At 47.5% G+C, this 26,981-nt stretch overlaps 1 protein-coding gene across 3 annotated transcripts; it reads left to right on the top strand.

Annotated features, from left to right (window-relative positions):
• Nucleotides 1–1,972: 1,972 nt before the first annotated feature.
• On the top strand, nucleotides 1,973–26,981 carry LOC129849619 (serine/threonine-protein kinase WNK1-like; the record flags this gene model as incomplete). 3 transcript variants are annotated; one of them, XM_055916436.1, is given in 17 exon segments in its annotated part: nucleotides 1,973–2,104; nucleotides 7,680–8,051; nucleotides 8,450–8,529; nucleotides 9,952–10,099; nucleotides 10,581–10,697; nucleotides 11,815–11,925; nucleotides 12,086–12,152; nucleotides 12,363–12,515; nucleotides 12,978–14,221; nucleotides 17,059–17,148; nucleotides 18,749–18,835; nucleotides 19,118–19,154; nucleotides 19,287–19,357; nucleotides 19,563–20,062; nucleotides 23,883–24,088; nucleotides 24,735–24,950; nucleotides 26,886–26,981. In XM_055916436.1, coding segments are annotated over 17 exon segments (3,727 nt in total), but the record flags the coding sequence as incomplete, so codon positions are not given.

Raw genomic sequence — 26,981 nt, 5'->3', positions numbered from 1 at the left:
TATAGCATCTCTATGGGCCTAATCACAGAAGGACATATAGCATCTCTATGGGCCTAATCATAGAAGGACATATAGCATCTCTATGGGCCTAATCATAGAAGGACATATAGCATCTCTATGGGCCTAATCATAGAATGACATATAGCATCTCTATGGGCCTAATCATAGAAAGACATATAGCATCTCTATGGGCCTAATCACAGAAGGACATATAGCATCTCTATGGGCCTAATCACAGAAGGACATATAGCATCTCTATGGGCTTAATCACAGAAGGACATATAGCATCTCTATGGGCCTAGTCATAGAAGGACATATAGCATCTCTATGGGCCTAGTCATAGAAGGACATATAGCATCTCTATGGGACTAATAGTATTGATTTGTCGTTTAACTTTTCAAATGTATTAGCCTGCCTTTTTAATGTGGCATTAACACAGCCAGTCATGATGTTTTCATTCTGATTGTCAAACAGTTACTTGAAAAGGCTCATTTAGGCTATGTTACTCGGGGGGGAAATAGACTTCATTTACATATTTTCAGCTTATAATTTCCCGACATTTAGTAGGCTATTTGTTCGTCAACTTGTGTCTGTAATTAGATACATGCAGCTTCTCTTCTGTCATTACTTGATGCTCGTCCAGAATATTAAATAAAGCCACCAGAATAATACAATACATGGATAGAATGATCAATGCTTCAGCAACAGTCTACAGTAGTTGACATTGGTAAAGTTGTTCCTTTCATTTCCGCTTCTCACGCGCAGTGAGGACGTTTAGGGACCAATGGAGATTTTCCAAATGACATCAGTTGGACCGGTTTTTAAAGAAATTAGAAGCTGTGAAAAAGATCCAACATGTTTCTGATAGTATTTCAGTTCATCTTGATGGGTATTTTATGTGGTTGAAAATGAAATACCTTGAAAGAAATTGTACGTTTAGGCTAAACAACAGTTCCCTGAGCATCACTCCTCTTCCTGAAACAAAATTAACATTTGGTTGAAATTTTACTCAGAGGAACACTTAATTCTACATTCAGTGTCCATACTTTAGTTGCTATTCTAACTATCAGGCTACTCCACTCTAAGATAATTCCGGCATCCATACCGTTTGATAAAAGCAAAGAGACTTACCGGACACCGAAAAGTGTTATGAATGACATTCGGTGATTGTCATAATTCGGTCTAGAAAAGTCTTGTAACCTGAATTAGATGCTTACTCTGCTGTCCGCCCACGTCATGGTCTCTGCCACTCATCTCTGCCTTATTAAAATGTCAGTGTTATCCTCGAACCTCTCTGCATTTTGGAGTCTATTGGTTCATTTTCTATGTGAATGACATGATGGATAGATTCCAAGAAAACTGTAGGCTTATTACACTGTTTCTTAACTATTGTGATAGACTCACGTTTTAACGGTACGGCGTACCCCCTCTTTCTTTTGCCGGTACTCTGTACTGGATCGTTCCGGCTTCCCCCTTGCCTATAGAATATGTTAATAAGATGAGCTGTAGGTTCAGCAGGTGCACTGTGTGTGTGTCATTGCTTTTCATCAAGTCACAAGGTAAGTTGGCCGAACGCCAGAGAAATGTTTTTGCATTCGATGGGAATGTTTTCCCCCAAGGCAAATTGTAGCATCAAATTGTAGCATAAGTAGATGTGATTGATAGGTTCAACTGTTTAATTACAGTGAGATAATGGGGGTGTTTTTTGCTATGAAGCTCTACTGATATGTGTCAAGTACGCATATGGTCTTAAAGAGACAGTACACTCAAAGTTTGCAGATATTTTTATTTTAAATGATTGTGCTTATCTTTTCCATCCGTGTGATTTGAGGCTGGTGTGGGGCATAGGCTCATCTCAACATTAGACTTTTGAGGTCAAAAACATCTGACAAACTTAGGGAACTGTTCCTTTTAACTTTGCTGTGTACGTCTAGTCGTGAGTTGACTGTGTCCCTCTCTCCCTCTCCTCCAGACCCCCCTGCAGGCCTCTCTCCCCCCCACCTCCCAGCCCATGGTCTCTCAGCCCCAGCAGCAGCAGGCAGGCAGCACCGTGGTACAGAGCCCCTCTCAGACCCAGCTACCCCCTGGACCACAGCCCACACAGGTAAGGGACCAATGCATACATACACACAGAGTGCACATGCAAACACTGGCACTTAACCACACGCTGTGCACACATTTCATATCACACACACACACCTTAATCAAGTTAGAGTGAGGGTCCCCAAAACCAAACAGGTAACAGACTCATGCCTTCATATTCCGTCAGATACTGTATACATTCATACAGACACATTTTACACAAGCCCACATATAAACTCAGCACAAAAAGAAACGGCCCTTTTTCAGGACCCTGTCTTTCAAAGATAATTTGTAAACATTTAAAATAACTTTACAGATCTTCATTGTAAAGGGTTTAAACACTGTTTCCCGTGCTTGTTCAATGAACCTACAGACGGTAGGCAGTTAATGAACCTACAGACGGTAAAAGCCTACAGACGGTCGGCAGTTAAGGTCACAGTTATGAAAACTTAGAACACTAAAGAGGCCTTTCTACTGACTCTGAAAAACACCAAAAGAAAGATGCCCAGGGTCCCTGCTCATCTGCATGAATGTGCCTTAGGCATGCTGCAAGGAGGCATGAAGACTGCAGATGTGGCCAGGGCAATAAATTGCAATGTCCGGACTGTGAGATGCCTAAGACAGCGCTACAGGGACACAGGACGGACAGCTGATCGTCCTCGCAGTGGCATACCACGTGCAACAATACCTGCACAGGATCGGTACATCCGAACATCACACCTGCGGGACAGGTACAGGATGGCAACAACAACTGCCGAGTTACACCAGGAATGCACAATCCCTCCATCAGTGCTCAGACTGTCCGCATTAGGCTGAGAAAGGCTGGACTGAGGGTTTGTAGGCTTGTTGTAAGGCAGGTCCTCACCAAACATCACCGGCAACAACGTCACCGATGGGCATAAACCCACCGTCGCTGGACCAGACAGGACTGGCAAAAAGTTATCTTCACTGACGAGTCGCAGTTTTGTCTCACCAGGGGTGATGGTCGGATTCGCATTTATCCTCGAAGGAATGAGTATTACACCGAGGCCTGTACTCTGGAGCGGGATCGATTTGGAGGTGGAGGGTCCGTCATGATCTGGGGCGGTGTGTCACAGCATCATCGGACTGAGCTTGTTGTCATTGCAGGCAATCTCAACGCTGTGCGTTACAGGGAAGACATCCTCCTCCCTGATGTGGTACACTTCCTGCAGGCTCATCCTGACATGACCCTCCAGCATGACAATGCCACCAGCCATACTGCTCGTTCTGTGCGTGATTTCCTGCAAGACAGGAATGTCAGTGTTCTGCCATGGCCAGCGAAGAGCCTGGATCTCAATCCCATTGAGCACGTCTGGGACCTGTTGGATCGGAGGGTGAGGGTTAGGGCCATCCCCCCAGAAATGTCCGGGAACTTGCAAGTGCCTTGGTGGAAGAGTGGGGTAACATCTCACAGCAAGAACTGGCAAATCTGGTGCAGTCCATAAGGAGATGCACTGCAGTACTTAATGCAGCTGGTGGCCACACCAGATACTGACTGTTACTTTTCATTTTGACCCCCTCCTTTGTTCAGGGACACATTATTCAATTTCTGTTAGTCACATGTCTGTGGAACTTATTCAGTTTATGTCTCAGTTGTTGAATCTTATGTTCATACAAATATTTACACGTTAAGTTTGCTGAAAATAAACGCAGTTGACAGTGAGAGGACATTTCTTTTTTTGCTGAGTTTAGCACAGCCCCCTGAGCCAGTGTGTTTACCTAAACCCATAGATGGGTCCACTGAAGGCCAGTGTGTTTACCTAAACCCATAGATGGGTCCACTGAAGACCTGCCAGAGTTGGTCTGAACCAAGTCAGTAACACAAACCCAAACCTCCATCAATTATTCAGCAATCGATGGAAAACCTTCAGGGCCATTGGTTATGTGATTAGGAGTTTACTTTTCTCAGGCATATGAATAGAGGTATTAGTTATAGTGATGTTTTACTACATTAGGAGAACAAACATGAACTTCCATCGCCTTCAAAGTCCAACAACTTTGCCAAAATAAACCAAACACTCACAAAAGCCAATGTCAAAATAAACCAACCCCCTTATGAAACCGATTCAGTAAGTACTACAATGTCGCTGACTAACTCATGTCCATTGTGGTAAGTATTACACAACCATCTCATTTAAATAATACTGATATTCTCTTTCTATGGAGTATAATCTGTTCTGTTTCTTGTTAACACTTTTTAACATTCACATTTCTTACTTCAGTTTTCCATCCTTGCTTTCTTTCTGTTTTTATTCCATTGACTTTCTCACTCTTTCATCCACTCATTACACTTCTATGACCTGTGACATGCTGCTTGGTCTGCCTGCCCTGGCTTACCTGCCTGCCCTGGCCTGCCTTCCCTGGTCTCTCTGGTCTGCCTCCCTTCCCTGGTCTGTCTGGTCTGCCTGCCTTCCCTGGTCTGTCTGGTCTGCCTGCCTTCCCTGGTCTGTCTGGTCTGTCTGTATGCATGGTTGGTGTTCTTCAGCTGTGTGCTAGTGAGCTGGGCGCTTCTGTTATGTCCCCTTCACCCAGCTTAGAACACCTCTACTATCTCTACCAAGCACACCAGCTAGCTCTGGTCCAGGTACCACTCACTATGCTGTTGTTATAGCTAGCTCTGGTCCAGGTACCACTCACTGGGCTGTTGTTATAGCTAGCTCTGGTCCAGGTACCACTCACTATGCTGTTATAGCTAGCTCTGGTCCAGGTACCACTCACTGGCTGTTATTATAGCTAGTTCTGGTCCAGGTACCACTCACTATGCTGTTATAGCTAGCTCTGGTCCAGGTACCACTCACTGGGCTGTTGTTATAGCTAGTTCTGGTCCAGGTACCACTCACTGTTCTGCTGTTATAGTTAGCTCTGGTCCAGGTACCACTCACTGTGCTGCTGTTATAGCTAGCTCTGGTCCAGGTACCACTCACTGGCTGTTATAGCTAGCTCTGGTCCAGGTACCACTCACTGGGCTGTTGTTATAGCTAGTTCTGGTCCAGGTACCACTCACTGTTCTGCTGTTATAGTTAGCTCTGGTCCAGGTACCACTCACTGGGCTGTTGTTATAGCTAGCTCTGGTCCAGGTACCACTCACTGGGCTGTTGTTATAGCTAGCTCTGGTCCAGGTACCACTCACTGGGCTGTTGTTATAGCTAGCTCTGGTCCAGGTACCACTCACTGGGCTGTTGTTATAGCTAGCTCTGGTCCAGGTACCACTCACTGGCTGTTATAGCTAGCTCTGGTCCAGGTACCACTCACTGGGCTGTTGTTATAGCTAGCTCTGGTCCAGGTACCACTCACTGGGCTGTTGTTATAGCTAGCTCTGGTCCAGGTACCACTCACTGGGCTGTTGTTATAGCTAGCTCTGGTCCAGGTACCACTCACTGGGCTGTTGTTATAGCTAGCTCTGGTCCAGGTACCACTCACTGGGCTGTTGTTATAGCTAGCTCTGGTCCAGGTACCACTCACTGGCTGTTATAGCTAGCTCTGGTCCAGGTACCACTCACTGGCTGTTATTATAGCTAGTTCTGGTCCAGGTACCACTCACTATGCTGTTATAGAGAGTTCTGGTCCAGGTACCACTCACTGTTCTGCTGTTATAGTTAGCTCTGGTCCAGGTACCACTCACTGTGCTGCTGTTATAGCTAGCTCTGGTCCAGGTACCACTCACTGGCTGTTATAGCTAGCTCTGGTCCAGGTACCACTCACTGGGCTGTTGTTATAGCTAGCTCTGGTCCAGGTACCACTCACTGGGCTGTTGTTATAGCTAGCTCTGGTCCAGGTACCACTCACTGGGCTGTTGTTATAGCTAGCTCTGGTCCAGGTACCACTCACTGGGCTGTTGTTATAGCTAGCTCTGGTCCAGGTACCACTCACTGGGCTGTTGTTATAGCTAGCTCTGGTCCAGGTACCACTCACTGGGCTGTTGTTATAGCTAGCTCTGGTCCAGGTACCACTCACTGGGCTGTTGTTATAGCTAGCTCTGGTCCAGGTACCACTCACTGGGCTGTTGTTATAGCTAGCTCTGGTCCAGGTACCACTCACTGGGCTGTTATTATAGCTAGCTCTGGTCCAGGTACCACTCACTGTGCTGTTATTATAGCTAGCTCTGGTCCAGGTACCACTCACTGGGCTGTTGTTATAGCTAGCTCTGGTCCAGGTACCACTCACTGTGCTGTTATTATAGCTAGGTCTGGTTCAGGTACCACTCACTGTGCTGCTGTTATAGCTAGCTCTGGTCCAGGTACCACTCACTGTGCTGCTGTTATAGCTAGCTCTGGTCCAGGTACCACTCACTGTGATGTTATTATAGCTAGCTCTGGTCCAGGTACCACTCACTATGCTGTTATTATAGCTAGGTCTGGTTCAGGTACCACTCACTGTTCTGCTGTTATAGTTAGCTCTGGTCCAGGTACCACTCACTATGCTGTTATAGCTAGCTCTGGTCCAGGTACCACTCACTGGCTGTTATAGCTAGCTCTGGTCCAGGTACCACTCACTGGGCTGTTGTTATAGCTAGCTCTGGTCCAGGTACCACTCACTATGCTGTTATAGCTAGCTCTGGTCTAGGTACCACTCACTGTGCTGTTATTATAGCTAGGTCTGGTTCAGGTACCACTCACTGTGCTGTTGTTATAGCTAGCTCTGGTCCAGGTACCACTCACTGTGATGTTATTATAGCTAGCTCTGGTCCAGGTACCACTCACTATGCTGTTATTATAGCTAGGTCTGGTTCAGGTACCACTCACTGTGATGTTATTATAGCTAGCTCTGGTCCAGGTACCACTCACTGTGCTGTTATTATAGCTAGCTCTGGTCCAGGTACCACTCACTGTGCTGCTGTTATAGCTAGCTCTGGTCCAGGTACCACTCACTATGCTGTTATAGCTAGCTCTGGTCCAGGTACCACTCACTGTGCTGTTGTTATAGTGCTGGTCCCCACTAGGGTGGTAGAACGTGTTTATGTGTGTGACTATTCGTGTGTCCATTTCCATTAGTTTCAGCTGTCCTCACTCAGTATCGCTTGTGTTGTTGTTGTTTGGGCCCCAGTAGAACAGTATCTGTCCTTCTGTGTTTGTTGATAAATGTGAATTGAGGTCTAATGGACGGCCATGGCTGTTCCATTAGAGTCCATGTTAGTGACCAACAGCATGATGTCACCGCAGGCGTGTTGTACCAGTGAGTGGAGAGGGCCTCATAAGGTGTCCTGTCCACACCTTAGCAGTGCAGTTGAACCAGTTGAACCTGCGGTTTGACATTTGACATCCGGTTTCATGCCATTTGTGAGAAACATCGTGTTTGGTCGCATGTTGTTGTGGTGCGTGGCTTTGTGTGTTGACTTTGTTTGTTTAGTGGTTGTATGCACAGTGTTCAATTCTGTCACACCCACCATTCACACTCTTATCCCCTTGAGTTTTGTTCCTTCAGTCACCCTTTAGTCAACCACCAACATAATATCCATCCCATAGAAGTAGACTTCTATCATCCATAATCCGCCCACTCCAACCTAGTTCCCATGACCCTTCGTTACCCTAGCCAGTCCTGACCTGACCCGCCCCTTGCTCTCCTCCTCCCGCCCCCAGCCTTGCAGTATGGCTCCACCTCCCTCCTCAATGGGGCTCGTCTCTGTGGCACAGATGGCCTTCAATCAGCCCTCGGTCCCGGTTACTGCAGCTGCAGCCCAAGGGGCGGTGTCACCCATGCAGCCGACCCCTGGGGGAGCCCTGGTGTCACCACAGAGCCCTATAGCAGCTGCAGACTTACCTCTGCCTCCTGGGGCTCATCCTCTACCTGGTTCTGTATCTGTACCCACTCTGGTGACTCATCCACCGCCGGCGCCCCCGGCCTCCCCTATGCCGCCCCAAATGATGCCTACTCAGCCGCCGGTCGTTGTGGTGCCCGTCATCAGCATAGCCAGCACCTCCCCAGAGCCGCCAGGAGATGCCCAGCCCCAGGTACCTGTGGTCAGCCAAACCCCCTTCGTCATGTCCCCCCTGCCTGGTCGTATGGATGATGGAGAGTAGTTGGAGTCCTGAGTTGGTTGTGGATGTGTCTAGTCATATATTTTATGTTTACAAGTAGCTAGATGTGGATGAAACATTCTGGACATAGATGCTGTCAAACATTTTGTTGTGGTGGGGTTAGTACTTTCAGACCTACAAGGGAGCCGACTCATATTTCTTTATACTGCTGCTCTCACATGCTTTTAAGTGTCATATTCTGCCTCTTTTTAACCTCAGTACCTTCTGAAGCCTTTCATCTCCAAAGACCACACTACTTTCCACTCTCTTTATTGTCAAACAAGTTTTACACAGTTCTCTGAGCCTTTGTTCTCCTGTACTGTGTGTTCCAGCCCTCTCAGACTGCTCCTCAGCCTTTGTCATTGGAGCAGTCACAGTTACAACCACCACAAGTGCCCTCGTCCATGGAGAGGTAAGATACATGTTTAACTGATGGTAAAGATATACAAATCGAGATTTACAGTGAGGGAAAAAAGTATTTGATCCCCTGCTGATTTTGTACGTTTGCCCACTGACAAAGAAATGATCAGTCTATAATTTTAATGGTAGGTTTATTTGAACAGTGAGAGACAGAATAACAACTAAAAAATCCTAAAAACGCATGTCAAAAATTTTATAAATTGATTTGCATTTTAATGAAGGAAATAAGTATTTTGACCCCTCTGCAAAACATGACTTAGTACTTGATGGCAAAACCCTTGTTGGCAATCAGAGGTCAGACGTTTCTTGTAGTTGGCCACCAGGTTTGCACACATCTCAGGAGGGATTTTGTCCCACTCCTCTTTGCAGATCTTCTCCAAGTCATTAAGGTTTCGAGGCTGACGTTTGGCAACTCGAACCTTCAGCTCCCTTCACAGATTTTCTATAGGATTAAGGTCTGGAGACTGGCTAGGCCACTCCAGGACCTTAATGTGCTTCTTCTTGAGCCACTCCTTTGTTGCCTTGGCCGTGTGTTTTGGGTCATTGTCATGCTGGAATACCCATCCACGACCCATTTTCAATGCCCTGGCTGAGGGAAGGAGGTTCTCACCCAAGATTTGACGGTACATGGCCCCGTCCATCGTCCCTTTGATGCGGTGAAGTTGTCCTGTCCCCTTAGCAGAAAAACACCCCCAACGCATAATGTTTCCACCTCCATGTTTGACGGTGGGGATGGTGTTCTTGGGGTCATAGGCAGCATTCCTCCTCCTCCAAACACGGCGAGTTGAGTTGATGCCAAAGAGCTCCATGTTGGTCTCATCTGACCACAAAACTTTCACCCAGTTGTCCTCTGAATCATTCACATGTTCATTGGCAAACCTCAGACGGGCATGTATATGTGCTTTCTTGAGCAGGGGGACCTTGCGGGCGCTGCAGGATTTCAGTCCTTCACGGCATAGTGTCTTACCAATTGTTTTCTTGGTGACTATGGTCCCAGCTGCCTTGAGCTCATTGACAAGATCCTCCCGTGTAGTTCTGGGCTGATTCCTCATCGTTCTCATGAGGTGAGGTGAGATCTTGCATGGAGCACCAGGCCGAGGGAGATTGACAGTTATTTTGTGTTTCTTCCATTTGCGAATAATCGCACCAACTGTTGTCACCTTCTCACCAAGCTGCTTGGCGATGGTCTTGTAGCTCAGCCCATTAAACCTACCATTAAAATTATAAACTGATCATTTCTTTGTCAGTGGGCAAACGTACAAAATCAGCAGGGGATCAAATGCTTATTTCCCTCACTGTATAAGAGATGGGAAATATATCTCTAAATGTATAATTAGTCATGGTTGTTGGGCATGTGGTCTCGCTCTCATTCTTCAGATCATGAATTTTAACGGTGTTTGTGTGTCTCACTCAGCGGTCACTCTGACGTGGCGTCCGGTCTGAGCGATGGAAATGATGGAGGCAGACAAGAGGGGCGCTCCATCAAGCGACACCAGCGGCGCTCAGTACGGAGTCGTTCTCGTACCGACAAGATTGGCAAAGCCAAGTTGAATGTACTAAATGTAAGAGTCAGCCCAGGGGAAATGACCGATATATACTACATCAAACATTATTTTTCATTAGTGTGTTTAGCACCTGTAATAAGCCTGTTATTTTTGTTTATATTATAGGCCTACCTATTATAAACTTTGATTTACATAATCTTTTAATTGCCCTAGCCTTTGCTCGGTGCTCTTGTCTCCCACCAGCTTCATTTAAAAAAAATTCAGTTCAATAAGCTTTATTTTCTTGGAAAGTGTTCTCTAATTGGAGCATACAGCATCTGATTAATGTCTGTCTCTGGTGTGTAACTCCCTGTACTGATACCTGCCTATTTGAGTTCCCTGGCACAGCATCGTTCAGGCCCTACTGATTAGACAGACCGACACAGAGCCGTTCAAACAGGCCGTGTGATTTCTGTCGATAAATCTGAAGAGCTGCTCTCTTTCATCTTTTCATTTCATCCACATTTTATTCTGGCCTCTGTTCCTTTGTTTTCCCCAGATATCCAACATGGGCGACAGGGTAGCTGAATGCCAGTTGGAAACGCACAACAGAAAGATGGTGACGTTTAAGTTTGATCTGGACGGAGATAACCCAGAGGAAATAGCACAGATTATGGTAACTACAGAAAAGATTACGAGCACACTCCCTCCCTCTTTTCTCTCTCTCGCTGTCTCTCTCTCTCTCGCTGTCTCTCTCTCTCGCTGTCTCTCTCTCTCGCTGTCTCTCTCTCTCGCTGTCTCTCTCTCTCGCTGTCTCTCTCTCTCGCTGTCTCTCTCTCTTGCTGTCCCTCCCTCTTTTCTCTCTCTTGCTGTCTCTCTCGCTGTCTCTTTCTCTTGCTGCCCCTCCCTCTTTTCTCTCTCTTGCTGTCTCTCTCTCTTGCTGTCCCTCCCTCTTTTCTCTCTCTTGCTGTCCCTCCCTCTTTTCTCTCTCTTGCTGTCCCTCCCTCTTTTCTCTCTCTTGCTGTCCCTCCCTCTTTTCTCTCTCTTGCTGTCCCTCCCTCTTTTCTCTCTCTTGCTGTCTCTCTCTCTTGCTGTCGCTCTCACTCTCTCGCTGTCTCTCTTGCTGTCTCTCTCTCTTGCTGTCTCTCTCTCGCTGTCTCTGTCCTCCCTCCCCCTCCATCTCTCTGTCATTATTGAGCCGTCTCCCCTCTCTGATTGCAGTAGCCCAGAATCACGACCTTGTTGTGATGTTCCCTGATGGTATTTGTCTCGGACATGTCCAGAGAGTCTACTTGTTGTGATGTTCCCTGATGGTATTTGTCTCGTGTCCAGAGAGTCTACTTGTGATGTTCCCTGATGGTATTTGTCTCGGACATGTCCAGAGAGTCTACTTGTTGTGATGTTCCCTGATGGTATTTGTCTCGTGTCCAGAGAGTCTACTTGTGATGTTCCCTGATGGTATTTGTCTCGGACATGTCCAGAGAGTCTACTTGTTGTGATGTTCCCTGATGGTATTTGTCTCGTGTCCAGAGAGTCTACTTGTGATGTTCCCTGATGGTATTTGTCTCGGACATGTCCAGAGAGTCTACTTGTTGTGATGTTCCCTGATGGTGTTTGTCTCGTGTCCAGAGAGTCGATCTGATAATAATGAAAGGCTTTATTTCACCAGACTGTCCAGCTGTTTTGACTTTGATTAATCCATTCTGAAATGATGAATCAATCCAACCATCAGATGCTGAGAAGAATGAGGACTGTGATTGAGAGGGCTGTTCTTTCCTGGTGTGTGACTACAGGTCACCAGTCTTTTTATACTGGAGAGCGAGAGGGAGTCGTTCATCGAGCAGGTCCGTGAGGTCATCGAGATGGCTGACGAGAAGGGTCTGGAGAAAGATGGAAACACCCAGGTAGAGTGACGTCTCTCCATTTGTTTTTCCTCCATGTTGTTGCTGTGAAAGAGCATCATTCTTAACCCTTCTATACCAGGTACATTGGTTTAACTTCATCATGGATCGTTGTAAACGGCTGTTGTACTGTATCAGACTCTGACTGCATCTTGTGTCACAGATTGTTTCCCAGATAGTTAGTGACCTCCAGCAGCAACAGATCCCTGCTATATCTGAACCGTTGCCAGGTAAAACTACCAACACAATGTCCACACAGGGAATTGGTACCCTACAAAATAAATTACCGACATGTTTTCCATTATATTTTTCCATCTGTAATCCAATTTGTTGTACCATGAATTATGGAACGTTCCGAAATGTAAATGTATTGATTTCAATAGAGGCACCCATTTTGCATTAACCCTATGTGTGACCCTACCATTTCTGTCTATCTCCAGGTATCCCTTCCTGTGCAGCCCAGGTGGTCCACTCTGCAGGCAGGAGGTTTATAGTCAGCCCCGTGCCTGAGTCCAGACTCAAGGACCAGTTCTTTGCTGACTCAGCGGCTGCAGGCTCTGCCCTACTGAGACAAGATTCACAGTCCTTTAACGGTGAGTTTAGCATGCGCACACACACGCACACACGCACGCACACACACACACACACACACACACACACACACACACACACACACACACACACACACACACACACACACACACACACACACAGTGACAGCCTACCAATAAGTTATCTTATTAGTCAACAAGATAATGCATTCAGCATCCAAATGTAATAACATTTTGATGTTTCTGAAAAGCGGGATCATCTGATCTTGTGACCGACTGAATGTTGTTGTATTGTAAAGTTAATAATAAAAACATCACATGTTTATGAATGTCTAGTTGCTATGTAACAGTAGTTTAGTTAATGTCCTATCTGTGGTGTATGGCCTGATTTTAAAGGTGATGGTTAACATCACTGTTTTACTTAGTGATGGGGTGTTGACACATCTCTTTCTATCACTCTCTCTGTTTCCCTGCCCATCTCTCCCTCATTTTCTCTCTCCCCAGCCGGCCGTGCTGCAGGTCAGGGTCTGTCCCAGTCGGCCTCAGCGGTCAGCCTGCAACAGGCCTTCTCAGAGATGAGACAGAATCAGGGCCAGTACGACCCAGGACCCAGCACCGCTCCTCCCTCCATCCACATAGCCTCCCTGCCTGTCCTGGTCCCTGCTGCAGCCACCACCACCACCACCCCAGTCTTCTCCACTGCTCCTATAGCCTCTGCTCTTATCCCCCATGCTCAGGTTCCATCTGAGGCCTCTGTGACCTCCCCTCCCCCCTCAGTCTCCATCTCCCCTCCAGCCTCCACCTCCCCACCTGCAACCATCCACCAGGCCACCGCACCCCTCCCCACCCAGCTCCAGTCTGTTGCTACCCAGCCTCTCTTTTCCCAGGCCCCTCTCACCCTGCCGGTGACCCAACCCGTGGTCTCCTCCGTACCTAGCGTTACAGCCCCAGTCCCTGCCCCAGCCACCTCTGTGTCCCCCCCAGCCCCTGCTGTCCTCCCCACCTCAGCCTCCTTCCCCCAGACCTCTGGCCCAGGCTCCATCCCTGGTGGTCCCACCACCTCCATACCCACTACAGTCCTTTGTCATTCCGCCACGGCCCCCCTGGTCAGCAGCTGTAGCAGTGGTAGTGGAGGTGGAGGAAGCTCAGAGCAGCTCCCTGTCCCTTCCACTGCTGTCCCCCAGTTCACCGCTACCGTAGTCCCCACCACGGCTATCCAAGGCCCCCTGCTAGCCCCCTCCATGGCTAACCCCAGTGCAGAGCTCCCTTCTTCCTCCTCGCCTGTAGCCTCTCTAGGCCCAGGGGCCACGGTCCCTACCCAGCCCACCCTGGTGCACACCCAGCCCCAGCCCACCCTGGTGCACACCCAGCCCCAGCCCGCTACAATGCCCAACCAGACCCACGCCCAGGGTGGGGAGTGTGAGGCGGCCCTGGGCATCGATGACATCCACGCCCTGGATAAGAAGCTTCGTTCCCTCTTCATGGACCTGGGCGGTGGTGGAACCACCCAGGCCGATGGCTCTATCGACCCAGCCGGAGGCACTGGTGTCCCGGGAACTTCTTCCCCAACCGGTCCCTCATCCACCGCCAGCTCCACAGGCACCCCCCTGCCCCCCTCCAGCCTCCCCCTGGCCTCCTCAGGACCAGGGCATGTCTCTGGGACCCCCCTCACCACCCCGGGACAGGCTGGGACCCCTTCCACCTATACCCAGACTACCCCCGCCAAAGCACCTCTGTCTAGGTTACCGGTGAGTCAGTCAGCATGAATGTGGAGGCTAGCTTATTAGATGTGGCTTGAAGAGCACTGTTTATAACACACACAGCATGTTAACAACCATTTAAGATTTTTATGACACCTCTGGGTAAGGTAAGTTTGTGTAATTTTGTATTTGTAATCTTTTGGAGAATTATACGTCATTATTACATAGTTGACATACACAGTTATTGCCTAGTTAAATAAAGGTTAAATCAAAGTTAAATCAAATGATTGCCATGTGATTGTATCAACTCCACCTTTAACAGCCTGTTAACCTCCTTGATCAACTGCTTTTGTTTCCTAACATTTAGTTGAATGAACATTTGCTGTGCTTTCTGTTGCATGCCAACAACTCTATTCTATACTGTGTCCATCCCCCCCTAGATGTCAGGTAGCGCACCATATAGTTGTTAAAACCCCCCACTGTAGTTATGGTGTCATAACACAGCTTCTGGATGAGATATGTTAATGGTTAACGGCTTCTAGATGAGATATGTTAATGGTTAACGGCTTCTAGATGAGATATGTTAATGGTTAACGGCTTCTAGATGAGATATGTTAATGGTTAACGGCTTCTAGATGAGATATGTTAATGGATAACGGCTTCTAGATGAGATATGTTAATGGTTAACGGCTTCTAGATGAGATATGTTAATGGTTAACGGCTTCTAGATGAGATATGTTAATGGTTAACGGCTTCTAGATGAGATATGTTAATGGTTAACGGCTTCTAGATGAGATATGTTAATGGGTAACGGCTTCTAGATGAGATATGTTAATGGTTAACGGCTTCCAGATGAGATATGTTAATGGGTAACGGCTTCTAGATGGGATATGTTAATGGATAACGGCTTCTAGATGAGATATGTTAATGGGTAACGGCTTCTGGATGAGATATGTTAATGGGTAACGGCTTCTAGATGAGATATGTTAATGGTTAACGGCTTCTAGATGAGATATGTTAATAGTTAACGGCTTCTAGATGAGATATGTTAATAGTTAACGGCTTCTAGATGGGATATGTTAATGGTTAACGGCTTCTAGATGAGATATGTTAATGGTTAACGGCTTCTAGATGAGATATGTTAATGGTTAACGGCTTCTAGATGAGATATGTTAATGGTTAACGGCTTCTAGATGAGATATGTTAATAGTTAACGGCTTCTAGATGAGATATGTTAATGGTTAACGGCTTCTGGATGAGATATGTTAATGGTTAACGGCTTCTAGATGAGATATGTTAATGGTTAACGGCTTCTAGATGGGATATGTTAATGGTTAACGGCTTCTGGATGAGATATGTTAATGGTTAACGGCTTCTAGATGAGATATGTTAATGGTTAACGGCTTCTAGATGAGATATGTTAATGGGTAACGGCTTCTAGATGAGATATGTTAATGGTTAACGGCTTCTAGATGAGATATGTTAATGGTAACGGCTTCTAGATGAGATATGTTAATGGTTAACGGCTTCTAGATGAGATATGTTAATGGTTAACGGCTTCTAGATGAGATATGTTAATGGTTAACGGCTTCTAGATGAGATATGTTAATGGTTAACGGCTTCTAGAATGAGATATGTTAATGGGTAACGGCTTCTAGATGAGATATGGTTCGAATCCAGGCTGTATCACAACCGGCTGTGATTGGGACTCCCATAGGGCGGCGCACAGCGGGTTTGGCCGGGGTAGGCCGTCATTGTAAATAAGAATATGTTCTTAACTGACTTGCCTAGTTAAATAAAGGTACAAAAAAACATCTAGAAGCCATATTATGAACCGGGTAATTTGGCTCCTGGATGCTGATTGGCCTGAAGCTGTGGTATACCAGACAATGTACAGTACCACAGGTATGATGCAATACTAATTGTTTACTGTTATATTTATGTTGGTAACAAGTTTATAATAGCAATAAGGCATGAGGGGGTGTGGTATATGGCCAATAAATATACCACAGCTAAGGGCTGTTCTTACGCACAGCGCAACTCTGAGTACCTGGGCACAGCCCTTAGCCGTGATAACCCCCGGGGTGCCTTACTGCTATTATAAACCAGTTACCAACGTAATTAGAGGAGTGCAAATAAATGTTTTGTCATACCCGTGGTATACGGTCTGATATTTATTTATTTATTTCACCTTTATTTAACTAGGTAGGCAAGTTGAGAACAAGTTCTCACTTACAATTTGTGACCTGGCCAAGATAAAGCAAAGCCGTATATACCACGGCAGTCAGCCAATCAGCATTCAGGGCTCAACCCACCCAGTTTATAATAGTAATTGGGCACCCCGGAGGTTCGTGGTATATTAGTATTTATTTAACTAGGCAAGTCAGGTAAGAACAAATTCTTATTTACAATGACGGCCTACACCGGCCGAACCCGGACGACGCTGGACCAACCCTATGGGACTCCCAATCACGACCAGTTGTTGTACAGCCTGGAATCGAACCAGAGCATCTGTAGTGACGCCTCAAGCACTGAGATGCAGTGCCTTAGACCGGGGCGCCACTCAGGACATCAAAGGTGCTATATGGCCAATATACCACGGCTAACGGCTGTATCCAGGCACTCCACGTTGCGTCGTGCATAAGAATAGTCCTTAGGCTTGGTATATTGGCCATATACCACACCTCCTAGGGCCTTATTGCTTAAGTAACACTACAGTCTTTGTTTATTGTCTAATGTCCATGGTCCCAGCCAGAGAGCTGCAGGTAGAATCCCCTGGCCTTCTAGCTGCATGTGGCTGCAGTGCATTATGTTTTCCTAGCTCTCCTCTATCATGAAGTGCCTTCTCTCCGTTTCATCCCTCTCTTCATCCCTCTGTTTATTAGGTGTTGCCTGTGGGCTCAGATCAGGCTCAGGCTGGCCCCCCTCCTCCCTCAGACTACATGGCACCCTTCCCAGGACCCTGTCTAACTCAGGTGCCTTTCCCTCTTTCTCCTGACTGCCATTTTGATCCTCCATCCATCCCTCTATCTGCACCCCTCGCCTCTCTCTCTCCTAAGTGATGTTAAGAGATCCCTCCATCCATCCCTCTATCTGTACCTCTCTCTCTCTTTCATCCCTCCATCTCCCTCCCATCTTTATTCGTCTCCTGTGTAAAAACTAGTGACGCATGAAGATCAGATCAGGCTCAATCTGTTCCGTGTCTGAAGAAGACATCTCTGGTTCTCTCTGTGTTGGAGGAGCAGCATGATGACCTGTGACTCTCATTAACCACGTCTGTTCCTCTGTTTTATCTGATTCTCTCTGTCGAAGTCTGTGTCTCTGTCTCTTTCTCCTGCACCTCTATCCCACTCTCTTTCTTTGACTCTAACCTCCCTCTGTCTCTCCCTCCATCTCACCCTCTCCTCTCTCTCACTCTTTCCTCTTTCTGTCTTTCTCCTTCCTTTCTTTCTCCTTCCTCTCTCTCCTCCCTCAGTCTTTCTCCAGACAGACCCATTAGGGAGGCTGGGGAGATCAACATCACTCATCATCATTTGTCAGTGGTTTTTGTCAGCACAATATTTTAATAGTTTTCTACCACGAAGAAAGAGAAGACTCGCCAAGCAAAATATTACATCCAGACAGAGTTTTTCTCTCCCACAGCGCATTCTTTCATAAACTAAATCAACTAGGGAATAAATAGGAAAGACGAGAACACAGGCTCCCCCAGGCTAGAGGAGATTACAGTTTCGTTTATACCCAGTCAGACAGTGTTGTCCACAGCGTGAACGTTAAAATCTAGAAATAGAACAAACCAGAGCATTGTTCTTTGTAAGGAAGAGGGTTCATTATTTTCTTTCGTCTGGAAGAGTGATGTGTAATTATCCGTTCAAAGCTCTGCTCTGGTCTGAGGTGATTTGATCTCCAGAAAGCGACTGCATCTGCCTCCTGTGGCTCTAATGGTTCTGATGTGAAATTCTTTAAAGGGATATTTGTGACATTTTCATCTTCATATTCATCATCTCCAGCACCCCCCCAACATCAACATATGTGAAAATGTCACCTTTCTATTTTTTGTAGTAAAAAAAGATGGAGGAAGATAAATGTTTCCAGTGACATCATCGGTGTGCATCATGTGATTTTAACCAATTATGAGGAAGTATTGCCAATTTCCACTTAATTGTGTGTACTAATTGGTTGATGTCACTGGAAACTATCTTTCTGACTACAGAAATGTGCAATTTTGGGGTGGTGCTGGAGATGAGGAATATGAAGTTGAGAAAGGGGGAAATGTCCCTTTTAATATATTGATTTTGAACTTCACCTGGATACCTTGTCTTGAAGCCAGTTTTTGACTAAATAAAACTCAATCAAGTATTTTACCTAAATCTTTCAGTCTTTCAAGTGTAATATGGAAAAATGAAAGCTATCCTTTTGCTGTGATTCACAGAAATCATAACATTTTGCTAGATGAAATTCAACACTAATTCATGTCTAGAGACCAATGAGTTTGATGTGTTCTGGGTGTGTTACAGTGTTAGGATGTGTTGCCGTCTGTTTGACTAACGTCTATAACGGCTTGTTGTTGCCCACTAGTCCCAGCAGCCTCTGGAAGACCTGGATGCCCAGCTGAGGAGGGCCCTGAGCCCAGAGACTGTCTCTGTCAGCTGTGTCACCACACAGGTACCATAACCACACACACACATGCCCCCTTCAGGCCTGGAGGAATGACCATGTATTTATTAGTTGTTGAAATGTCAGATTTAGTTTTATGTTTTTGACCTTGAAAAAGTAAATGGATACTATTTCTTTTAATCTGTGTTTTATAGTCATTATTATTCTGCTCTGTCTAATACTGCTATCACTGTCATGCTCCTGTACAGCTCATGTGGTGGTATGTGGAATGTGTTGTTGGTGTGACTCTAGACAGGACAGTCACACTGTGTTCTCCCCCCTGTACCATAGTCCTCCCTCACTGGGATGCCTGCAGGTGGCCAGCCAGGTGTGTACTTCAACATCTATCCTTACTCCATTTTGAAACGGTCGTGCTACCTGTTAGTGTGTGTCCTTTTCTTTTGGGATGTTTTGCCGACTGTTGCATTGTAACGGGATGATGTCTCATTGGTCGTTTCAGTGCCTTTCTCGCTGGAAGGGGAACCAATCACGTCGCCTATTGCTGGAGGATTCCAACTTGGACGATTCCAGGTATGGAATTCTACCTGTACCTTTTCCATCTCTATTTACCTGATTGGAATATTCCAGCGCTGTCTGCCTGGTGGTCAGTCTCTATGTTCTTCATCCATCTCTCTTCAGAATAGTTTTCTATGATTGTAGGGATGGTCCTTATGGCTGATCTGGGCCTTTTAAATTCTGTCTTTTCATAATCTCTATCACTTGTCCCCCTCCCAAGGTCTCTGTGGCTGCAGACCAGTGTCCCCACAAAATCGAGAGAGGGAGCCCCACAAAATCCTCCTCCTCCTCCACCTCCTCTTCTTCCTCCTCTCTCTCCAGCCCAGAGAACACACTGCACAATGTCTCCTCCCCTCTCCGCGGCGGTAAGACCGGTGGGGGAGATGTTGTGGACGGCTTGCCCTCCCTCCCCCACCGGACCGCCTCCCCTCAGCCCACCACCATTGGCCGCTTCCAGGTCACCAACGCACCGGATGCCAGGGTGGGCCGCTTCTCAGTGAGCCGAGCCCAGGATGAGGCAGCCGAGGCTGTGTTCGAGCAGCCACCCGCTTCCCAGGCTAACGGGCCTAGTACTGATCCTAGCTTGGCCACCATGCTCTTCAGCCCAGAGGACAAACAGAGCTCCCTGCCCAGCCTCAACAACTCCTACATGAGCTCTGATAACGACTCTGAGTTTGAGGACGAGGACTTGAAGAGGGAGGTCAACCGGTTACGGGAAAAGTAGGTTGTTTCTCTCTCCTCTCTTCTGCTTTAGTAGGTTCACCCTGTTTCTCTCTCCTCTCTTCTGCTTTAGTAGGTTCACCCTGTTTCTCTCTCCTCTCTTCTGCTTTAGTAGGTTCACCCTGTTTCTCTTTCCTCTCTTCTGCTTTAGTAGGTTCACCCTGTTTCTCTCTCCTCTCTTCTGCTTTAGTAGGTTCACCCTGTTTCTCTCTCCTCTATTCTGCTTTAATAGGTTCACCCTGTTTCTCTTTCCTCTCTTCTGCTTTAGTAGGTTCACCCTGTTTCTCTCTTCTGCATTAGTAGGTTCACCCTGTTTCTCTTTCCTCTCTTCTGCTTTAGTAGGTTCACCCTGTTTCTCTCTCCTCTTCTGCTTTAGTAGGTTCACCCTGTTTCTCTCCTGCTTTAGTAGGTTCACCCTGTTTCTCTCTTCTGCTTTAGTAGGTTCACCCTGTTTCTCTTTCCTCTCTTCTGCTTTAGTAGGTTCACCCTGTTTCTCTCTTCTGCTTTAGTAGGTTCACCCTGTTTCTCTCTCCTCTCTTCTGCTTTAGTAGGTTCACCCTGTTTCTCTCTCCTCTCTTCTGCTTTAGTAGGTTCACCCTGTTTCTCTCTCCTCTCTTCTGCTTTAATAGGTTCACCCTGTTTCTCTCTCCTCTCTTCTGCTTTAGTAGGTTCACCCTGTTTCTCTCTCCTCTCTTCTGCTTTAGTAGGTTCACCCTGTTTCTCTCTCCTCTATTCTGCTTTAGTAGGTTCACCCTGTTTCTCTCTCCTCTCTTCTGCTTTAATAGGTTCACCCTGTTTCTCTCTCCTCTATTCTGCTTTAGTAGGTTCACCCTGTTTCTCTTTCCTCTCTTCTGCTTTAATAGGTTCACCCTGTTTCTCTCTCCTCTATTCTGCTTTAGTAGGTTCACCCTGTTTCTCTCTTCTGCTTTAGTAGGTTCACCCTGTTTCTCTCTTCTGCTTTAATAGGTTCACCCTGTTTCTCTCTTCTGCTTTAGTAGGTTCACCCTGTTTCTCTCTCCTCTCTTCTGCTTTAATAGGTTCACCCTGTTTCTCTCTTCTGCTTTAGTAGGTTCACCCTGTTTCTGTCCTCTTCTGCTTTAGTAGGTTCACCCTGTTTCTCTCTCCTCTCTTCTGCTTTAGTAGGTTCACCCTGTTTCTCTCTCCTCTCTTCTGCTTTAGTAGGTTCACCCTGTTTCTCTCTCCTCTCTTCTGCTTTAGTAGGTTCACCCTCTTTCTCTCTCCTCTCTTCTGCTTTAGTAGGTGCACCCTGTTTCTCTCTTCTGCTTTAGTAGGTTCACCCTGTTTCTCTCTCCTCTCTTCTGCTTTAATAGGTTCACCCTGTTTCTCTCTCCTCTCTTCTGCTTTAGTAGGTTCACCCTGTTTCTCTCTCCTCTCTTCTGCTTTAGTAGGTTCACCCTGTTTCTCTCTTCTGCTTTAGTAGGTTCACCCTGTTTCTCTCTCCTCTCTTCTGCTTTAATAGGTTCACCCTGTTTCTCTTTCCTCTCTTCTGCTTTAGTAGGTTCACCCTGTTTCTCTCTTCTGCTTTAGTAGGTTCACCCTGTTTCTCTCTTCTGCTTTAGTAGGTTCACCCTGTTTCTCTCTTCTGCATTAGTAGGTTCACCCTGTTTCTCTCTCCTCTCTTCTGCTTTAGTAGGTTCACCCTGTTTCTCTTTCCTCTCTTCTGCTTTAGTAGGTTCACCCTGTTTCTCTCTCCTCTCTTCTGCTTTAGTAGGTTCACCCTGTTTCTCTCTCCTCTCTTCTGCTTTAGTAGGTTCACCCTGTTTCTCTCTTCTGCATTAGTAGGTTCACCCTGTTTCTCTCTTCTGCTTTAATAGGTTCACCCTGTTTCTCTCTTCTGCTTTAATAGGTTCACCCTGTTTCTCTCTTCTGCTTTAATAGGTTCACCCTGTTTCTCTCTTCTGCTTTAGTAGGTTCACCCTGTTTCTCTCTCCTCTCTTCTGCTTTAATAGGTTCACCCTGTTTCTGTCCTCTTCTGCTTTAGTAGGTTCACCCTGTTTCTCTCTCCTCTCTTCTGCTTTAATAGGTTCACCCTGTTTCTCTCTTCTGCTTTAGTAGGTTCACCCTGTTTCTCTCTCCTCTCTTCTGCTTTAATAGGTTCACCCTGTTTCTGTCCTCTTCTGCTTTAGTAGGTTCACCCTGTTTCTCTCTCCTCTCTTCTGCTTTAGTAGGTTCACCCTGTTTCTCTTTTCTCTCTTCTGCTTTAGTAGGTTCACCCTGTTTCTCTCTCCTCTCTTCTGCTTTAGTAGGTTCATCCTGTTTCTCTCTCCTCTCTTCTGCTTTAATAGGTGCACCCTGTTTCTCTCTCCTCTCTTCTGCTTTAGTAGGTTCACCCTGTTTCTCTCTCCTCTCTTCTGCTTTAGTAGGTTCACCCTGTTTCTCTCTCCTCTCTTCTGCTTTAGTAGGTTCACCCTGTTTCTCTCTCCTCTCTTCTGCTTTAGTAGGTTCACCCTGTTTCTCTCTTCTGCTTTAGTAGGTTCACCCTGTTTCTCTCTTCTGCATTAGTAGGTTCACCCTGTTTCTCTCTTCTGCTTTAATAGGTTCACCCTGTTTCTCTCTTCTGCTTTAATAGGTTCACCCTGTTTCTCTCTTCTGCTTTAGTAGGTTCACCCTGTTTCTCTCTCCTCTCTTCTGCTTTAGTAGGTTCACCCTGTTTCTCTCTCCTCTCTTCTGCTTTAATAGGTTCACCCTGTTTCTCTCTTCTGCTTTAGTAGGTTCACCCTGTTTCTGTCCTCTTCTGCTTTAGTAGGTTCACCCTGTTTCTCTCTTCTGCTTTAGTAGGTTCACCCTGTTTCTCTCTCCTCTCTTCTGCTTTAGTAGGTTCACCCTGTTTCTCTCTCCTCTCTTCTGCTTTAGTAGGTTCACCCTGTTTCTCTCTCCTCTCTTCTGCTTTAGTAGGTTCACCCTGTTTCTCTCTCCTCTCTTCTGCTTTAGTAGGTTCACCCTGTTTCTCTTTCCTCTCTTCTGCTTTAGTAGGTTCACCCTGTTTCTCTCTCCTCTCTTCTGCTTTAGTAGGTTCATCCTGTTTCTCTCCTCTCTTCTGCTTTAGTAGGTTCACCCTGTTTCTCTTTCCTCTCTTCTGCTTTAGTAGGTTCACCCTGTTTCTCTTTCCTCTCTTCTGCTTTAGTAGGTTCACCCTGTTTCTCTCTTCTGCTTTAGTAGGTTCACCCTGTTTCTCTCTCCTCTCTTCTGCTTTAGTAGGTTCACCCTGTTTCTCTCTCCTCTCTTCTGCTTTAGTAGGTTCATCCTGTTTCTCTCCTCTCTTCTGCTTTAGTAGGTTCATCCTGTTTCTCTCCTCTCTTCTGCTTTAGTAGGTTCACCCTGTTTCTCTCTCCTCTCTTCTGCTTTAGTAGGTTCACCCTGTTTCTCTCTCCTCTCTTCTGCTTTAATAGGTTCACCCTGTTTCTCTCTCCTCTCTTCTGCTTTAGTAGGTTCACCCTGTTTCTCTCTCCTCTCTTCTGCTTTAGTAGGTTCACCCTGTTTCTCTCTCCTCTCTTCTGCTTTAATAGGTTCACCCTGTTTCTCTCTTCTGCTTTAGTAGGTTCACCCTGTTTCTCTCTCCTCTCTTCTGCTTTAGTAGGTTCACCCTGTTTCTCTCTCCTCTTCTGCTCGACTGACATGTTCCTGTTCCAAAAAAATCCCTTTTTGAATTGTCACATTTAAGTGCTTCTGTTTCCATTCCTAAAACCCCCAGATGTCTATCTTCACCTGAAATGTTCCTGTGATATTAGACTGATTGGATTTGGGGAAGACTTTTGATGTGCTGTCTATTCAGCTCCCTCTCATTTCCTCTCCTCTCCAGGCACATGAAGGAGATCCAGGCCCTGCACACCAAGCAGAAGGATGAGATTGACTCCCTGTTCGCCAGGCTGGGCAAGGTGCCTCCAGCCGTGGTGGTCCCTCCAGCTGTAGCCCTGGCCGGTCGCAGGAGACGACCCACCAAAAGCAAGAGCAGCAAGTCCAGCCGCTGCAGCTCCTCCCAGGGCAGCAAGAGCCCCCTGCAGCCAGGTACTACTAACCCCTGACCTCTAACTCCTGACCTCTGTCTGAACTGGTCATATCAGCAAGAGCCCCCTGAAGCCCTTGACCTCTAACCTCTTGACCTTAAGTGTGTTAGAGCCAGAGATGGAAAAGGAAGTGAGACATCCCACTCGCTGTTTTTTTTCTGCTTCAATTGAAGTCAACTTAGTAGACCAGACCCAGCTGCTATCACATTGGTGTCTATGGGAGATATACATTTTCTTTCAATGGTAAACGGCCGGAATAAGCGATCTTCATTTATCCACCATCTTTGTTAGAGGCCACTATTGCCAGGTCCTGTCCTCTAACCTGTGGTCCTCCTCAGTAGAGGGTATTGGCAGAGCCAGTGTGTTAAAGTAGGGACTTTGTTACTGTACTCGCTTTCTCTTCACAGGACTACTTGTGGCAAACCAATCTTCTCTTCTCTCCTTCCTTCACTTTTAAACCATACAGTGAACTAGCTGTATTGTTTATGATGTAACCCAGCACTCTGCACCCTACCTACCTACCTACACTATGTGTGAGAGTCACTGTGTGCGTGTCTGCATTTTTGGAGGCTGTTCCCCTGACCTGTCCACCTCCCTCCCCTGTTCTCCTCCTCTGTGTGTATGGTGTCTGTGTGTGTCAACTTCAGGCAGCACTTTATCTGCACAGAGCGCCCCCTCAGTGTACCCACCCTACCAGGCTCTCCTCCTGGCCCCTGTGGGCCTCCCCGACCCCAACCTCCACCCTGCCTCAGGGAGCCGACCACGGCCCCTCAAGCATCTCGGCCCCTCCAGTGAGAATCTGTGCTCTACCTACACCAGCGAAGCTACGCTGTCCGTGCCCAGTCTCTGTGCCCCCACCCAAGGTAGGCCCCACACGGCGCCCTACTGCCTAGGCCTTGGCTCTCATCCCTCCGTCCCATTCGTCCTTCCATCTGCCTCCAGTAGGCCTCATTTGCCCGTTGAGGAAAAGTTCATCTTCCACTAACACCCCACCCCTCCCCCACCCCACCCCTCCCCCACCTATACCAACACCCATCCCCCACACCATACCACCACCCCTCCCCCACCCCATACCACCACCCCATACCACCACCCCATACCACCACCCCTTCCCACCACCCCATACCACCACCCCTTCCCCACCCCATACCACCACCCCTTCCCCACCCCATACCACCACCCCTTACCACCACCCCTTCCCCACCCCATACCACCACCCCTTCCCCACCCCATACCACCACCCCTTACCACCACCCCTTCCCCACCCCATACCACCACCCCTTCCCCACCCCATACCACCACCCCTTCCCCACCCCATACCACCACCCCTTCCCACCACCCCATACCACCCCATACCACCACCCCTTCCCCACCCCATACCACCACCCCTTCCCACCACCCCATACCACCACCCCATACCACCACCCCTTCCCCACCCCATACCACCACCCCTTCCCCACCCCATACCACCACCCCTTCCCCACCCCATACCACCACCCCTTCCCCACCCCATACCACCACCCCTTCCCCACCCCATACCACCACCCCTTCCCCACCCCATACCACCACCCCTTCCCCACCCCATACCACCACCCCTTCCCCACCCCATACCACCACCCCATACCACCACATTCCCTTCCCCACCCCATACCACCACATTCCCTTCCCCACCCCATACCACATTCCCTTCCCCACCCCATACCACCACCCCTTCCCCACCCCATACCACCACCCCATACCACCAGGGGCTGCTATTTCTCCCAGTGCAGCTCTATCCTCTCCATCCCTCTCCATTCTCTCCATCTCCCTCTGTTCCTCAGTGTACTTACTGTTCCATTCTTACTGTGTGTATGTGTACCTCTTTCTCTCTCCCTCTCTCCTATCTCTATCTACCCCTCCTCGCTCTTTCTACCCCCTCTCTCCTCTTTCTATCTCCATCTACCCCTCCTCGCTCTTTATACCCCCTCTCTCCTCTTTCTATCTCTATCTACCCCTCCTCGCTCTTTCTACCCCCTCTCTCCTCTTTCTATCTCTTTCTACCCCTCCTCGCTCTTTATACCCCCTCTCTCCTCTTTCTATCTCTATCTACCCCTCCTCGCTCTTTATACCCCCTCTCTCCTCTTTCTATCTCTATCTACCCCTCCTCGCTCTTTATACCCCCTCTCTCCTCTTTCTATCTCTATCTACCCCTCCTCGCTCTTTATACCCCCTCTCTCCTCTTTCTATCTCTATCTACCCCTCCTCGCTCTTTATACCCCCTCTCTCCTCTTTCTATCTCTATCTACCCCTCCTCGCTCTTTATACCCCCTCTCTCCTCTTTCTATCTCTATCTACCCCTCCTCGCTCTTTCTACCCCTCCCCTCTCTCCCTCCCCTCTCTCCCTCTCCTCTCTCTCTCTCCTCTCCCTCTCCTCTCTCTCTCTCTCTCTCTCTCTCTCTCTCTCTCTCTCTCTCTTCTCTCTCCTCTCTTCTCTCTCCTCTCTCCTCTCTCCTCTCTCCTCTCTCCTCTCTCCTCTCTCCTCTCTCCTCTCTCCTATCTCCTCTCTCCTCTCTCCTCTCTCCTCTCTCCTCTCTCCTCTCTCTTCTCTCTCCTCTCTCCTCTCTCCTCTCTCCTCTCTCCTCTCTCCTCTCTCCTCTCTCCTCTCTCCTCTCTCCTCTCTCCTCTCTCCTCTCTCCTCTCTCCTCTCTCCTCTCTCCTCTCTCTCTCTCTCTCTCTCCCTCTCCCTCTCCCTCTCCTCTCTCCCTCTCCTCTCTCCCTCCCTCTCTCTCTCTCTCTCTCCCTCTCTTTTTGTACCGCAGGCTGTGTAACGTTCAGCTGTGGGTCGGAGAGAGTGACCATCAAACCAGGTGGTGGCAGAAGGACCCGTTTTCTGAGTACGCCCTGCTTGGCTCTTT

This window comes from Salvelinus fontinalis, unplaced genomic scaffold, assembly GCF_029448725.1.
Source record: "Salvelinus fontinalis isolate EN_2023a unplaced genomic scaffold, ASM2944872v1 scaffold_1582, whole genome shotgun sequence".
In the NCBI taxonomy this organism is placed as follows: Eukaryota; Metazoa; Chordata; class Actinopteri; order Salmoniformes; family Salmonidae; genus Salvelinus; species Salvelinus fontinalis.
This window is presented reverse-complemented; position numbering and strand designations above follow the sequence as displayed.